This window comes from Macaca thibetana, chromosome 1 (assembly GCF_024542745.1).
Source record: "Macaca thibetana thibetana isolate TM-01 chromosome 1, ASM2454274v1, whole genome shotgun sequence".
NCBI lineage: Eukaryota > Metazoa > Chordata > Mammalia > Primates > Cercopithecidae > Macaca > Macaca thibetana.
The window spans coordinates 124,788,637-124,804,180 of record NC_065578.1 but is presented as its reverse complement, the minus strand read 5'-3'; the positions used below and the strand labels follow the sequence as shown (position 1 = coordinate 124,804,180).

At 52.3% G+C, this 15,544-nt stretch overlaps 1 protein-coding gene across 1 annotated transcript; it reads left to right on the top strand.

Moving 5' to 3' along the window:
- Positions 1 to 355: 355 nt before the first annotated feature.
- FLG (filaggrin) lies at positions 356 to 14,145 on the top strand. The gene is given in 5 exon segments (XM_050756615.1): positions 356 to 519; positions 1,095 to 4,727; positions 4,729 to 6,219; positions 6,221 to 11,122; positions 12,095 to 14,145. Coding segments are annotated over 5 exon segments (12,183 nt in total). The 5' UTR covers positions 356 to 381; the 3' UTR covers positions 14,114 to 14,145.
- Positions 14,146 to 15,544: the final 1,399 nt, after the last annotated feature.

Genomic DNA, 15,544 nt, shown 5'->3' with positions numbered 1-15,544 from the left:
ATGAGTAAATTTTACTGCTTAAAACCAGTCAGCATTTCTAAATTCTTGTTATTAGCAATAGCAAGATCAGCAAGAGGAATGATCTTACCTAGAGCACACTAAGGTCTGTGAGACTGCTAAGTCCAGCTGTAAGTGGGCACAAGGCAAAAAAAATGGGCAATTTTATTTAAGTAAGTAAAACTCTATTCATTTTCTTTACGTAGATGGTAGAGAAAAGTTTCTCATGGCCATCTTCCATTCTTAAAGATGGATTACGTAGAGGAAAATGTAGGTTTAAAATGTGGAAAATGATTGTAATAATTAATATAACCTAGAAAAAAAGACGTACAAAAAAAGTACATTTTCATTTCTTCTTTCTAGGTTCACATTTATTGCCAAAAGATGTCTACTCTCCTGGAAAACATCTTTGCCATAATTAATCTTTTCAAGCAATATTCAAAAAAAGATAAAAACACTGACACATTGAGCAAAAAAGAGCTGAAGGAACTTCTGGAAAAGGAGTTTCGGCCAATCCTGAAGGTAAGAGTCTCTGACAAGACCGAATGATACAGCATTTGTGTTTCTCATCAATAATCTAACCAAGGGTTATTTTGAGCTCTTTGTAAACTATTTCATTTAAAATAGGAACAGAGTTAATCTTGTCTCAAAAGAGATAGATTTTATTTTCTTCCCCTATACCTGGATGTACATTATAAACACACAGACACACTCAGAGAAAAAAATATATAAATATTTAAAAATTAATGTAAATTAGTTCTTAGTATTTGGTATTTATAACATTCTGCCAAACATCAACATTATAAGGGGGTATTTATTAAATAAAATTAAGCAATGAATTATATATACTTCTGACTTTTAAAATAAGAAAAAGGGTCACCTACCCCATCATATGTTGACACCTTACTAGTCTTTACATCTTTGTTCACATATAACACCTGAGCGAGGATGAGATGAAAAAGTCTTAAAAAAACAAAAAGATTTTGTCCCACTATTTGATACTCAAAGATCATAGTGCCTAAATTAACTTTGAATTAATTGGCTGATAATGTGATTCTCTCTGATGCAGTCTCCCTCTGTGACTTCCCTCTGTACAGAATCCAGATGACCCAGATACGGTTGAGGTATTCATGGATCACCTGGATATAGACCACAATAAGAAAATTGACTTCACTGAGTTTCTTCTGATGGTATTCAAGTTGGCGCAAGCATACTATGAGTCTACGAGAAAACAGAATTTACCAATAGCAGGACACAAGCACAGAAAGCACAGTCATCATGATAAACATGAAGATAATAAAGAGGAAGAAAACAAAGAAAAGAGAAAGAGACCGTTAAGTCTGGAAAGAAGAAACAATAGAAAAGGGAATACGGGAAGGTCCAAGAGCCCAAGAGAAAGAGGGGGAAAGAGGCATGAATCTAGTTTTGAAAAAAAGGAAAGAAAAGGATATTCACCTACATATGAAGAAGAAGAATATGGACAAAACCATCATAAGTCAAGTAAAAAAGAGAAAAACAAGACTGAAATAACTAGATTAGAACACGAGGGGAAGAGGATAAGTGAAAGACCAGAAAAGAAAGAAGAAAAAGAGGACGGACAATTTGATTATGAAAATGCAGGAAGAATGGATGAAAAATGGACAGAATCAGGCCATATTGCCATATATCACGCCATCCAGGATGAAGTTGATGACACCACTGAAAATATGTTGGAAGAAAACAGAAGATATGAGACATCAAGGTCACCTCATGACAAATCCTCACTTCGAGTGAACAGGTCACCAAATGCAAATACAAGCCAGATACCATTGGTAGAGCCCAGAAGAAGAACGCGCCAGAGATCCAGTGTTAGCCAGGACAGTGACAGTGAGGGACACTCAGAAGACTCTGAGAGGCAGTCTGAGTCTGCTTCCAGAAACCATCATGGATCTGTTCGGGAGCAGTCAAGACATGGGTCCAGACACCCCGGATCCCATCACGAAGACAGAGCCGGTCACGGGCACTCTGCAGACAGCTCCAGACAATCAGGCACTCGTCACACAGAGACTTCCTCTCGTGGACAGGCTGTGTCATCCCATGAACAGGCACGATCCAGTCCAGGAGAAAGACACGGATCCCGCCACCAGCAGTCAGCGGAGAGCTCCAGACACTCAGGCATTGGGCGTGGACAAGCTTCATCTGCAGTCAGCGACCGTGGACACCAGGGACCAAGCGGTAGTCAGTTCAGTGACAGTAAGGGACATTCAGAACACTCAGACACACAGTCAGTGTCAGGCCACGGACAGGCTGGGCGCCATCCGCACAGCCACCAAGAGTCTGCACGTGGCCGGTCAGGGGAAAGGTCTGGACGTTCAGGGTCTTTCCTCTACCAGGTGAGCACTCACGAACAGTCTGAGTCCACCCATGGACGGACTGGACCCAGCAGTGCAGGAAGACAAGGATCCCGCAATGAGCAGGCACGAGACAGCTCCAGGCACTCAGCATCCCATGAGGTTCAGGACACCATTCATGGACACCACGGGTCAAGCAGAGGAGGAAGACAGGGATCCCACCATGAGCAATCGGTAGACAGCTCTGGACACTCAGGGTCCCATCACAGCCACACCACCTCCCAGGGAAGGTCTGATGCCTCCCGTGGGGAGTCAGGAGCCAGAAGTGCAAGCAGACAAACACGCCACGAGGAACAATCAGGAGATGGATCCAGGCACTCAGGGTCACGTCACCATGAGGCTTCCAATCGGGCCGACAGCTCCAGACACGCACAGTCCGGCCAGGGACAATCAGCGGGGTTCAGGACAAGCACGCGCCGCGGATCCAGTGTTAGCCAGGACAGTGACAGTGAGGGACACTCAGAAGACTCTGAGAGGCAGTCTGAGTCTGCTTCCAGAAACCATCATGGATCTGTTCGGGAGCAGTCAAGACATGGGTCCAGACACCCCGGATCCCATCACGAAGACAGAGCCGGTCACGGGCACTCTGCAGACAGCTCCAGACAATCAGGCACTCGTCACACAGAGACTTCCTCTCGTGGACAGGCTGTGTCATCCCATGAACAGGCACGATCCAGTCCAGGAGAAAGACACGGATCCCGCCACCAGCAGTCAGCGGAGAGCTCCAGACACTCAGGCATTGGGCGTGGACAAGCTTCATCTGCAGTCAGTGAACGTGGACACCAGGGACCAAGCGGTAGTCAGTTCAGTGACAGTGAGGGACATTCAGAACACTCAGACACACAGTCAGTGTCAGGCCACGGACAGGCTGGACCCCATCCGCACAGCCACCAAGAGTCTGCACGTGGCCGGTCAGGGGAAAGGTCTGGACGTTCAGGGTCTTTTCTCTACCAGGTGAGCACTCACGAACAGTCTGAGTCCACCCATGGACGGACTGGGCCCAGCAGTGCAGGAACACAAGGATCCCGCAATGAGCAGGCACGAGACAGCTCCAGGCACTCAGCATCCCATGAGGTTCAGGACACTGTTCATGGACACCACGGGTCAAGCAGAGGAAGAAGACAAGGATCCCATCATGAGCAACTGGTAGACAGCTCTGGACACTCAGGGTCCCATCACAGCCACACCACCTCCCAGGGAAGGTCTGATGCCTCCCGTGGGGAGTCAGGAGCCAGAAGTGCAAGCAGACAAACACGTCACGAGGAACAATCAGGAGATGGATCCAGGCACTCAGGGTCACGTCACCACGAGTCTTCCAATCGAGCCGACAGCTCTAGACATGCACAGTCCAGCCAGGGACAATCAGCAGGTTTCAGGACAAGCACACGCCGGGGATCCAGTGTTAGCCAGGACAGTGACAGTGAGGGACACTCAGAAGACTCTGAGAGGCAGTCTGAGTCTGCTTCCAGAAACCATCATGGATCTGTTCGGGAGCAGTCAAGACATGGCTCTAGACACTCCGGGTCCCATCACCAAGACAAAGTCGGTCACAGGTACTCTGGAGACAGCTCCAGACAATCAGGAACTCATCACGTGGAGACTTCCTCTCATGGACAGGCTGCATCATCCCATGAGCAGACGAGATCAAGTCCAGGAGAAAGACATGGATCCCACCACCAGCAGTCAGCAGACAGCTCCAGACACTCAGGAACTGGACGTGGACAAGCTTCTTCTGCAGTCAGTGACCGTGGACACCAGGGACCAAGCGGTAGTCACTTCAGTGACAGTGAGGGACATTCAGAACACTCAGACACACAGTCAGTGTCAGGCCAGGGACAGGCTGGGCGCCATCCGCACAGCCACCAAGAGTCTGCACGTGGCCGGTCAGGGGAAAGGTCTGGACGTTCAGGGTCTTTCGTCTACCAGGTGAGCACTCATGAACAGTCTGAGTCCACCCATGGACGGACTGGGCCCAGCACTGGTGGAAGACAAGGGTCCCGCAATGAGCAGGCACGAGACAGCTCCAGGCACTCAGTGTCCCATGAGGGTCAGGACACAATTCATGGACACCACGGGTCAAGCAGAGGAGGAAGACAGGGATCCCACCATGAGCAATCGGTAGACAGCTCTGGACACTCAGGGTCCCATCACAGCCACACCACCTCCCAGGGAAGGTCTGATGCCTCCCGTGGGGAGTCAGGAGCCAGAAGTGCAAGCAGACAAACACGTCACGAGGAACAATCAGGAGATGGATCCAGGCACTCAGGGTCACGTCACCATGAGGCTTCCAATCGGGCCGACAGCTCCAGACATGCACAGTCCGGCCAGGGACAATCAGCGGGGTTTCAGGACAAGCACGCGCCGCGGATCCAGTGTTAGCCAGGACAGTGACAGTGAGGGACACTCAGAAGACTCTGAGAGGCAGTCTGAGTCTGCTTCCAGAAACCATCATGGATCTGTTCGGGAGCAGTCAAGACATGGGTCCAGATACCCCGGATCCCATCACGAAGACAGAGCCGGTCACGGGCACTCTGCAGACAGCTCCAGACAATCAGGAACTCATCACGTGGAGACTTCCTCTCATGGACAGGCTGCATCATCCCATGAGCAGACGAGATCAAGTCCAGGAGAAAGACATGGATCCCACCACCAGCAGTCAGCAGACAGCTCCAGACACTCAGGAACTGGACGTGGACAAGCTTCTTCTGCAGTCAGTGAACGTGGACACCAGGGACCAAGCGGTAGTCAGTTCAGTGACAGTGAGGGACATTCAGAACACTCAGACACACAGTCAGTGTCAGGCCAGGGACAGGCTGGGCGCCATCCGCACAGCCACCAAGAGTCTGCACGTGGCCGGTCAGGGGAAAGGTCTGGACGTTCAGGGTCTTTCGTCTACCAGGTGAGCACTCATGAACAGTCTGAGTCCACCCATGGACGGACTGGGCCCAGCACTGGTGGAAGACAAGGGTCCCGCAATGAGCAGGCACGAGACAGCTCCAGGCACTCAGTGTCCCATGAGGGTCAGGACACAATTCATGGACACCACGGGTCAAGCAGAGGAGGAAGACAGGGATCCCACCATGAGCAATCGGTAGACAGCTCTGGACACTCAGGGTCCCATCACAGCCACACCACCTCCCAGGGAAGGTCTGATGCCTCCCGTGGGGAGTCAGGAGCCAGAAGTGCAAGCAGACAAACACGTCACGAGGAACAATCAGGAGATGGATCCAGGCACTCAGGGTCACGTCACCATGAGGCTTCCAATCGGGCCGACAGCTCCAGACACGCACAGTCAGGCCAGGGACAATCAGCGGGGTTCAGGACAAGCACGCGCCGCGGATCCAGTGTTAGCCAGGACAGTGACAGTGAGGGACACTCAGAAGACTCTGAGAGGCAGTCTGAGTCTGCTTCCAGAAACCATCATGGATCTGTTCGGGAGCAGTCAAGACATGGGTCCAGATACCCCGGATCCCATCACGAAGACGGAGCCGGTCACGGGCACTCTGCAGACAGCTCCAGACAATCAGGAACTCATCACGTGGAGACTTCCTCTCATGGACAGGCTGCATCATCCCATGAGCAGACGAGATCAAGTCCAGGAGAAAGACATGGATCCCACCACCAGCAGTCAGCAGACAGCTCCAGACACTCAGGAACTGGACGTGGACAAGCTTCTTCTGCAGTCAGCGACCGTGGACACCAGGGACCAAGCGGTAGTCACTTCAGTGACAGTGAGGGACATTCAGAAGACTCAGACACACAGTCAGTGTCAGGCCAGGGACAGGCTGGGCGCCATCCGCACAGCCACCAAGAGTCTGCACGTGGCCGGTCAGGGGGAAAGGTCTGGACGTTCAGGGTCTTTCGTCTACCAGGTGAGCACTCATGAACAGTCTGAGTCCACCCATGGACGGACTGGGCCCAGCACTGGTGGAAGACAAGGGTCCCGCAATGAGCAGGCACGAGACAGCTCCAGGCACTCAGTGTCCCATGAGGGTCAGGACACAATTCATGGACACCACGGGTCAAGCAGAGGAGGAAGACAGGGATCCCACCATGAGCAATCGGTAGACAGCTCTGGACACTCAGGGTCCCATCACAGCCACACCACCTCCCAGGGAAGGTCTGATGCCTCCCGTGGGGAGTCAGGAGCCAGAAGTGCAAGCAGACAAACACGTCACGAGGAACAATCAGGAGATGGATCCAGGCACTCAGGGTCACGTCACCATGAGGCTTCCAATCGGGCCGACAGCTCCAGACACGCACAGTCCGGCCAGGGACAATCAGCGGGGTTCAGGACAAGCACGCGCCGCAGATCCAGTGTTAGCCAGGACAGTGACAGTGAGGGACACTCAGAAGACTCTGAGAGGCAGTCTGAGTCTGCTTCCAGAAACCATCATGGATCTGTTCGGGAGCAGTCAAGACATGGGTCCAGATACCCCGGATCCCATCACGAAGACAGAGCCGGTCACGGGCACTCTGCAGACAGCTCCAGACAATCAGGAACTCATCACGTGGAGACTTCCTCTCATGGACAGGCTGCATCATCCCATGAGCAGACGAGATCAAGTCCAGGAGAAAGACATGGATCCCACCACCAGCAGTCAGCAGACAGCTCCAGACACTCAGGAACTGGACGTGGACAAGCTTCTTCTGCAGTCAGTGACCGTGGACACCAGGGACCAAGCGGTAGTCACTTCAGTGACAGTGAGGGACATTCAGAAGACTCAGACACACAGTCAGTGTCAGGCCAGGGACAGGCTGGGCGCCATCCGCACAGCCACCAAGAGTCTGCACGTGGCCGGTCAGGGGAAAGGTCTGGACGTTCAGGGTCTTTCGTCTACCAGGTGAGCACTCATGAACAGTCTGAGTCCACCCATGGACGGACTGGGCCCAGCACTGGTGGAAGACAAGGGTCCCGCAATGAGCAGGCACGAGACAGCTCCAGGCACTCAGTGTCCCATGAGGGTCAGGACACAATTCATGGACACTCAGGGTCAAGCATAGGAGGAAGACAGGGATCCCACCATGAGCAATCGGTAGACAGCTCTGGACACTCAGGGTCCCATCACAGCCACACCACCTCCCAGGGAAGGTCTGATGCCTCCCGTGGGGAGTCAGGAGCCAGAAGTGCAAGCAGACAAACACGTCACGAGGAACAATCAGGAGATGGATCCAGGCACTCAGGGTCACGTCACCATGAGGCTTCCAATCGGGCCGACAGCTCCAGACACGCACAGTCCGGCCAGGGACAATCAGCGGGGTTCAGGACAAGCACGCGCCGCGGATCCAGTGTTAGCCAGGACAGTGACAGTGAGGGACACTCAGAAGACTCTGAGAGGCAGTCTGAGTCTGCTTCCAGAAACCATCATGGATCTGTTCGGGAGCAGTCAAGACATGGGTCCAGATACCCCGGATCCCATCACGAAGACAGAGCCGGTCACGGGCACTCTGCAGACAGCTCCAGACAATCAGGAACTCATCACGTGGAGACTTCCTCTCATGGACAGGCTGCATCATCCCATGAGCAGACGAGATCAAGTCCAGGAGAAAGACATGGATCCCACCACCAGCAGTCAGCAGACAGCTCCAGACACTCAGGAACTGGACGTGGACAAGCTTCTTCTGCAGTCAGTGACCGTGGACACCAGGGACCAAGCGGTAGTCACTTCAGTGACAGTGAGGGACATTCAGAAGACTCAGACACACAGTCAGTGTCAGGCCAGGGACAGGCTGGGCGCCATCCGCACAGCCACCAAGAGTCTGCACGTGGCCGGTCAGGGGAAAGGTCTGGACGTTCAGGGTCTTTCGTCTACCAGGTGAGCACTCATGAACAGTCTGAGTCCACCCATGGACGGACTGGGCCCAGCACTGGTGGAAGACAAGGGTCCCGCAATGAGCAGGCACGAGACAGCTCCAGGCACTCAGTGTCCCATGAGGGTCAGGACACAATTCATGGACACTCAGGGTCAAGCATAGGAGGAAGACAGGGATCCCACCATGAGCAATCGGTAGACAGCTCTGGACACTCACGGTCCCATCACAGCCACACCACCTCCCAGGGAAGGTCTGATGCCTCCCGTGGGGAGTCAGGAGCCAGAAGTGCAAGCAGACAAACACGTCACGAGGAACAATCAGGAGATGGATCCAGGCACTCAGGGTCACGTCACCATGAGGCTTCCAATCGGGCCGACAGCTCCAGACACGCACAGTCCGGCCAGGGACAATCAGCGGGGTTCAGGACAAGCACGCGCCGCGGATCCAGTGTTAGCCAGGACAGTGACAGTGAGGGACACTCAGAAGACTCTGAGAGGCAGTCTGAGTCTGCTTCCAGAAACCATCATGGATCTGTTCGGGAGCAGTCAAGACATGGGTCCAGACACCCCGGATCCCATCACGAAGACAGAGCCGGTCACGGGCACTCTGCAGACAGCTCCAGACAATCAGGCACTCGTCACACAGAGACTTCCTCTCGTGGACAGGCTGTGTCATCCCATGAACAGGCACGATCCAGTCCAGGAGAAAGACACGGATCCCGCCACCAGCAGTCAGCGGAGAGCTCCAGACACTCAGGCATTGGGCGTGGACAAGCTTCATCTGCAGTCAGCGACCGTGGACACCAGGGACCAAGCGGTAGTCAGTTCAGTGACAGTGAGGGACATTCAGAACACTCAGACACACAGTCAGTGTCAGGCCACGGACAGGCTGGACCCCATCGGCACAGCCACCAAGAGTCTGCACGTGGCCGGTCAGGGGAAAGGTCTGGACGTTCAGGGTCTTTCCTCTACCAGGTGAGCACTCACGAACAGTCTGAGTCCACCCATGGACGGACTGGACCCAGCAGTGCAGGAAGACAAGGATCCCGCAATGAGCAGGCACGAGACAGCTCCAGGCACTCAGCATCCCATGAGGTTCAGGACACCATTCATGGACGCCACGGGTCAAGCAGAGGAGGAAGACAGGGATCCCACCATGAGCAATCGGTAGACAGCTCTGGACACTCAGGGTCCCATCACAGCCACACCACCTCCCAGGGAAGGTCTGATGCCTCCCGTGGGGAGTCAGGAGCCAGAAGTGCAAGCAGACAAACACGTCACGAGGAACAATCAGGAGATGGATCCAGGCACTCAGGGTCACGTCACCATGAGGCTTCCAATCGGGCCGACAGCTCCAGACACGCACAGTCCGGCCAGGGACAATCAGCGGGGTTCAGGACAAGCACGCGCCGCGGATCCAGTGTTAGCCAGGACAGTGACAGTGAGGGACACTCAGAAGACTCTGAGAGGCAGTCTGAGTCTGCTTCCAGAAACCATCATGGATCTGTTCGGGAGCAGCAGTCAAGACATGGGTCCAGACACCCCGGATCCCATCACGAAGACAGAGCCGGTCACGGGCACTCTGCAGACAGCTCCAGACAATCAGGCACTCGTCACACAGAGACTTCCTCTCGTGGACAGGCTGTGTCATCCCATGAACAGGCACGATCCAGTCCAGGAGAAAGACACGGATCCCGCCACCAGCAGTCAGCGGAGAGCTCCAGACACTCAGGCATTGGGCGTGGACAAGCTTCATCTGCAGTCAGCGACCGTGGACACCAGGAACCAAGCGGTAGTCAGTTCAGTGACAGTGAGGGACATTCAGAACACTCAGACACACAGTCAGTGTCAGGCCACGGACAGGCTGGACCCCATCCGCACAGCCACCAAGAGTCTGCACGTGGCCGGTCAGGGGAAAGGTCTGGACGTTCAGGGTCTTTCCTCTACCAGGTGAGCACTCACGAACAGTCTGAGTCCACCCATGGACGGACTGGACCCAGCAGTGCAGGAAGACAAGGATCCCGCAATGAGCAGGCACGAGACAGCTCCAGGCACTCAGCATCCCATGAGGTTCAGGACACCATTCATGGACACCACGGGTCAAGCAGAGGAGGAAGACAGGGATCCCACCCTGAGCAATCGGTAGACAGCTCTGGACACTCAGGGTCCCATCACAGCCACACCACCTCCCAGGGAAGGTCTGATGCCTCCCGTGGGGAGTCAGGAGCCAGAAGTGCAAGCAGACAAACACGTCACGAGGAACAATCAGGAGATGGATCCAGGCACTCAGGGTCACGTCACCATGAGGCTTCCAATCGGGCCGACAGCTCCAGACACGCACAGTCTGGCCAGGGACAATCAGCGGGGTTCAGGACAAGCACGCGCCGCGGATCCAGTGTTAGCCAGGACAGTGACAGTGAGGGACACTCAGAAGACTCTGAGAGGCAGTCTGAGTCTGCTTCCAGAAACCATCATGGATCTGTTCGGGAGCAGTCAAGACATGGGTCCAGACACCCCGGATCCCATCACGAAGACAGAGCCGGTCACGGGCACTCTGCAGACAGCTCCAGACAATCAGGCACTCGTCACACAGAGACTTCCTCTCGTGGACAGGCTGTGTCATCCCATGAACAGGCACGATCCAGTCCAGGAGAAAGACACGGATCCCGCCACCAGCAGTCAGCGGAGAGCTCCAGACACTCAGGCATTGGGCGTGGACAAGCTTCATCTGCAGTCAGTGAACGTGGACACCAGGGACCAAGCGGTAGTCAGTTCAGTGACAGTGAGGGACATTCAGAACACTCAGACACACAGTCAGTGTCAGGCCACGGACAGGCTGGACCCCATCCGCACAGCCACCAAGAGTCTGCACGTGGCCGGTCAGGGGAAAGGTCTGGACGTTCAGGGTCTTTTCTCTACCAGGTGAGCACTCACGAACAGTCTGAGTCCACCCATGGACGGACTGGACCCAGCAGTGCAGGAACACAAGGATCCCGCAATGAGCAGGCACGAGACAGCTCCAGGCACTCAGCATCCCATGAGGTTCAGGACACTGTTCATGGACACCACGGGTCAAGCAGAGGAAGAAGACAAGGATCCCATCATGAGCAACTGGTAGACAGCTCTGGACACTCAGGGTCCCATCACAGCCACACCACCTCCCAGGGAAGGTCTGATGCCTCCCGTGGGGAGTCAGGAGCCAGAAGTGCAAGCAGACAAACACGTCACGAGGAACAATCAGGAGATGGATCCAGGCACTCAGGGTCACGTCACCACGAGTCTTCCAATCGAGCCGACAGCTCTAGACATGCACAGTCCAGCCAGGGACAATCAGCAGGTTTCAGGACAAGCACACGCCGGGGATCCAGTGTTAGCCAGGACAGTGACAGTGAGGGACACTCAGAAGACTCTGAGAGGCAGTCTGAGTCTGCTTCCAGAAACCATCATGGATCTGTTCGGGAGCAGTCAAGACATGGCTCTAGACACTCCGGGTCCCATCACCAAGACAAAGTCGGTCACAGGTACTCTGGAGACAGCTCCAGACAATCAGGAACTCATCACGTGGAGACTTCCTCTCATGGACAGGCTGCATCATCCCATGAGCAGACGAGATCAAGTCCAGGAGAAAGACATGGATCCCACCACCAGCAGTCAGCAGACAGCTCCAGACACTCAGGAACTGGACGTGGACAAGCTTCTTCTGCAGTCAGTGACCGTGGACACCAGGGACCAAGCGGTAGTCACTTCAGTGACAGTGAGGGACATTCAGAACACTCAGACACACAGTCAGTGTCAGGCCAGGGACAGGCTGGGCGCCATCCGCACAGCCACCAAGAGTCTGCACGTGGCCGGTCAGGGGAAAGGTCTGGACGTTCAGGGTCTTTCGTCTACCAGGTGAGCACTCATGAACAGTCTGAGTCCACCCATGGACGGACTGGGCCCAGCACTGGTGGAAGACAAGGGTCCCGCAATGAGCAGGCACGAGACAGCTCCAGGCACTCAGTGTCCCATGAGGGTCAGGACACAATTCATGGACACCACGGGTCAAGCAGAGGAGGAAGACAGGGATCCCACCATGAGCAATCGGTAGACAGCTCTGGACACTCAGGGTCCCATCACAGCCACACCACCTCCCAGGGAAGGTCTGATGCCTCCCGTGGGGAGTCAGGAGCCAGAAGTGCAAGCAGACAAACACGTCACGAGGAACAATCAGGAGATGGATCCAGGCACTCAGGGTCACGTCACCATGAGGCTTCCAATCGGGCCGACAGCTCCAGACACGCACAGTCCGGCCAGGGACAATCAGCGGGGTTCAGGACAAGCACGCGCCGCGGATCCAGTGTTAGCCAGGACAGTGACAGTGAGGGACACTCAGAAGACTCTGAGAGGCAGTCTGAGTCTGCTTCCAGAAACCATCATGGATCTGTTCGGGAGCAGTCAAGACATGGGTCCAGATACCCCGGATCCCATCACGAAGACGGAGCCGGTCACGGGCACTCTGCAGACAGCTCCAGACAATCAGGAACTCATCACGTGGAGACTTCCTCTCATGGACAGGCTGCATCATCCCATGAGCAGACGAGATCAAGTCCCGGAGAAAGACACGGATCCCGCCACCAGCAGTCAGCGGAGAGCTCCAGACACTCAGGCATTGGGCGTGGACAAGCTTCATCTGCAGTCAGTGAACGTGGACACCAGGGACCAAGCGGTAGTCACTTCAGTGACAGTGAGGGACATTCAGAACACTCAGACACACAGTCAGTGTCAGGCCACGGACAGGCTGGACCCCATCGGCACAGCCACCAAGAGTCTGCACGTGGCCGGTCAGGGGAAAGGTCTGGACGTTCAGGGTCTTTCGTCTACCAGGTGAGCACTCATGAACAGTCTGAGTCCACCCATGGACGGACTGGGCCCAGCACTGGTGGAAGACAAGGGTCCCGCAATGAGCAGGCACGAGACAGCTCCAGGCACTCAGTGTCCCATGAGGGTCAGGACACAATTCATGGACACTCAGGGTCAAGCATAGGAGGAAGGCAGGGATCCCACCATGAGCAATCGGTAGACAGCTCTGGACACTCAGGGTCCCATCACAGCCACACCACCTCCCAGGGAAGGTCTGATGCCTCCCGTGGGCAGTCAGGATCAAGAAGTGCAAGCAGACAAACACGTCACGAGGAACAATCAGGAGATGGATACAGGCACTCAGGGTCACGTCTCCACGAGGCTTCCACTCAGGCCGACAGCTTTAGACACTCACATTCCGGCCAGGGACAATCAGCGGGGTCCAGGAGAAGCACACTTCGGGGATCCAGTGTTAACCAGGACAGTGCCAGTGAGGGACACTCAGAAGACTCTGAGAGGCAGTCTGAGTCCGCTTCCAGAAATCCTCATGGAGCTGTTCGGGAGCAGTCAAGAGATGTATCCAGACACCCCCGATCCTATCATCACGATACAGGCAATCATGTTCAATCTTCCTCTGTATATTCAGACACTACTACCAGTAAAGAACATGGTCACTTTGGTAGTCTTTCACAAGATTCTGCATATCATTCCGGAATACAGTCACGTGGCAGTCCTCACAGTTCTAGTTCTTATAATTATCACTCTGAGGGCACTGAAAGGGAAAGAGGTCAATCAGGTTTAGTCTGGAGACATGGCAGCTATGGTAGTGCAGATTATGATTATGGTGAATCCAGGTTTAGACACTCTCAGCATGGAAGTGTTAGTTACAATTCCAATCCTGTTGTTTTCAAGGAAAGATCTGATATCCGAAAAGCAAGTGCATTTGGTGAAGATCATCCAAGGTATTATGCAAGATATGTTAATAGGCAACCAGGTTTATATAGCCATTCTAGTGATATATCAAAACAACTGGGATTTAGTCAGTCACAGAGATACTATTACTATGAGTAAGAAATTAATGGCAAAGGAATTAATCCACAAATAGAAGAATGAAACAAGATCACTTTCAATCAAGAAACTTCGTAATACTTTCAGGGAAGTTATCTTTTCCTGTCAATCTGTTTAAAATATGCTACAGTATTTCATTAGTTTGGTGGTAGTTTATTTTTATTGTGTAGTGATCTTTAAGCTCTATATTTCAGAAATATTAAATAGAAGAAATCAATATCATGGAGAGCTATCTTTACAAAACTAGGAGTATTTGGCCGGGTGCGGAGGCTCACACCTGTAATCCCAGCACTTTGGGAGGCCGAGGCAGGCAGATCACGAGGTCAGATCAAGACCATCCTGGCCAGCACAGTGAAACCCCATCTCTACTAAAAATACAAAAAATTAGCCAGGCATGGTGGCAGGTGCCTGTAGTCCCAGCTATTCGGGAGGCTGAGGCAGGAGAATGGCATGAACTCGGGTGGCAGAGCTTGCAGTGAGTGGAGATCACGCCACTGCACTCCAGCCTGGGCTTCAGAGCAAGACTCCATCTCAAAAAAAAAAAAAAAAAAAAAAAAAAGAAGAAGAAGAAAAAGAAAGAAAACTAGGAGTATTTCAGGAGATTGGGGTTCAAGTAATGTTTTATGTTTTTGAAAGTTTAAGTTTTAGATACTCTCTGAATTTCTGAATTAATCTTTTCCAGAAATATCGAAGGAGCCAAAAATATAAAACAATTCTGTATACCAAAGTGGCTGTATCAACATCAGGGCTAGCACATCTTTCTCTATTATCCTTCTATTGGAATTCTATTACTCTGTATTCAAATAAATAATCTTGGACATAATTAGTATTTTAGTAAACTGCATTTAAATTAAAAATAAACTATTGATCATTTAATACTGTTTGTCTCTTGTATGCTTATTTGTCATAAACCCAAATTACATACTTCCCCATGGCCAGAATTAGATGTCTTCTATATCGCTGGAAAGCTATATGAACATAGAGCAGATACAGTACATTCAAAATAACAAGTAATAAATAATGAAAGACAAAATTTAACCAAGGCCTATATTTTTCTCCAACATAATCACTGTCCCACAATCACATTCAGGAAAAAAAAAAAAAAAAAAAAAAAAACACACTTTGTTCAATCATGAGAATCACTATTATTAATATGGAATTATCAACTTAGGTGGTGATCAAGCCATGTCAAAGGAAGATCAGGAAACAGAAATTATTGACCACAGATCCTTCTTCCAAAGACATTAGAAGATGCTTTGCAATGGAGACTAGTTGGAGCAGAGAAGTTGTGCTGATATATCCTGACAAAGGAAAAAGAATTAAAAAGAAGTGCCCTCCTGGCCTGGAAGGAAAATATTTGTATCTTTATAATTTAAGCAAGTAGATGAAAAGGCTGAAAAAAGAATAGTAAAAATATGAATGAAGTTCTACCAT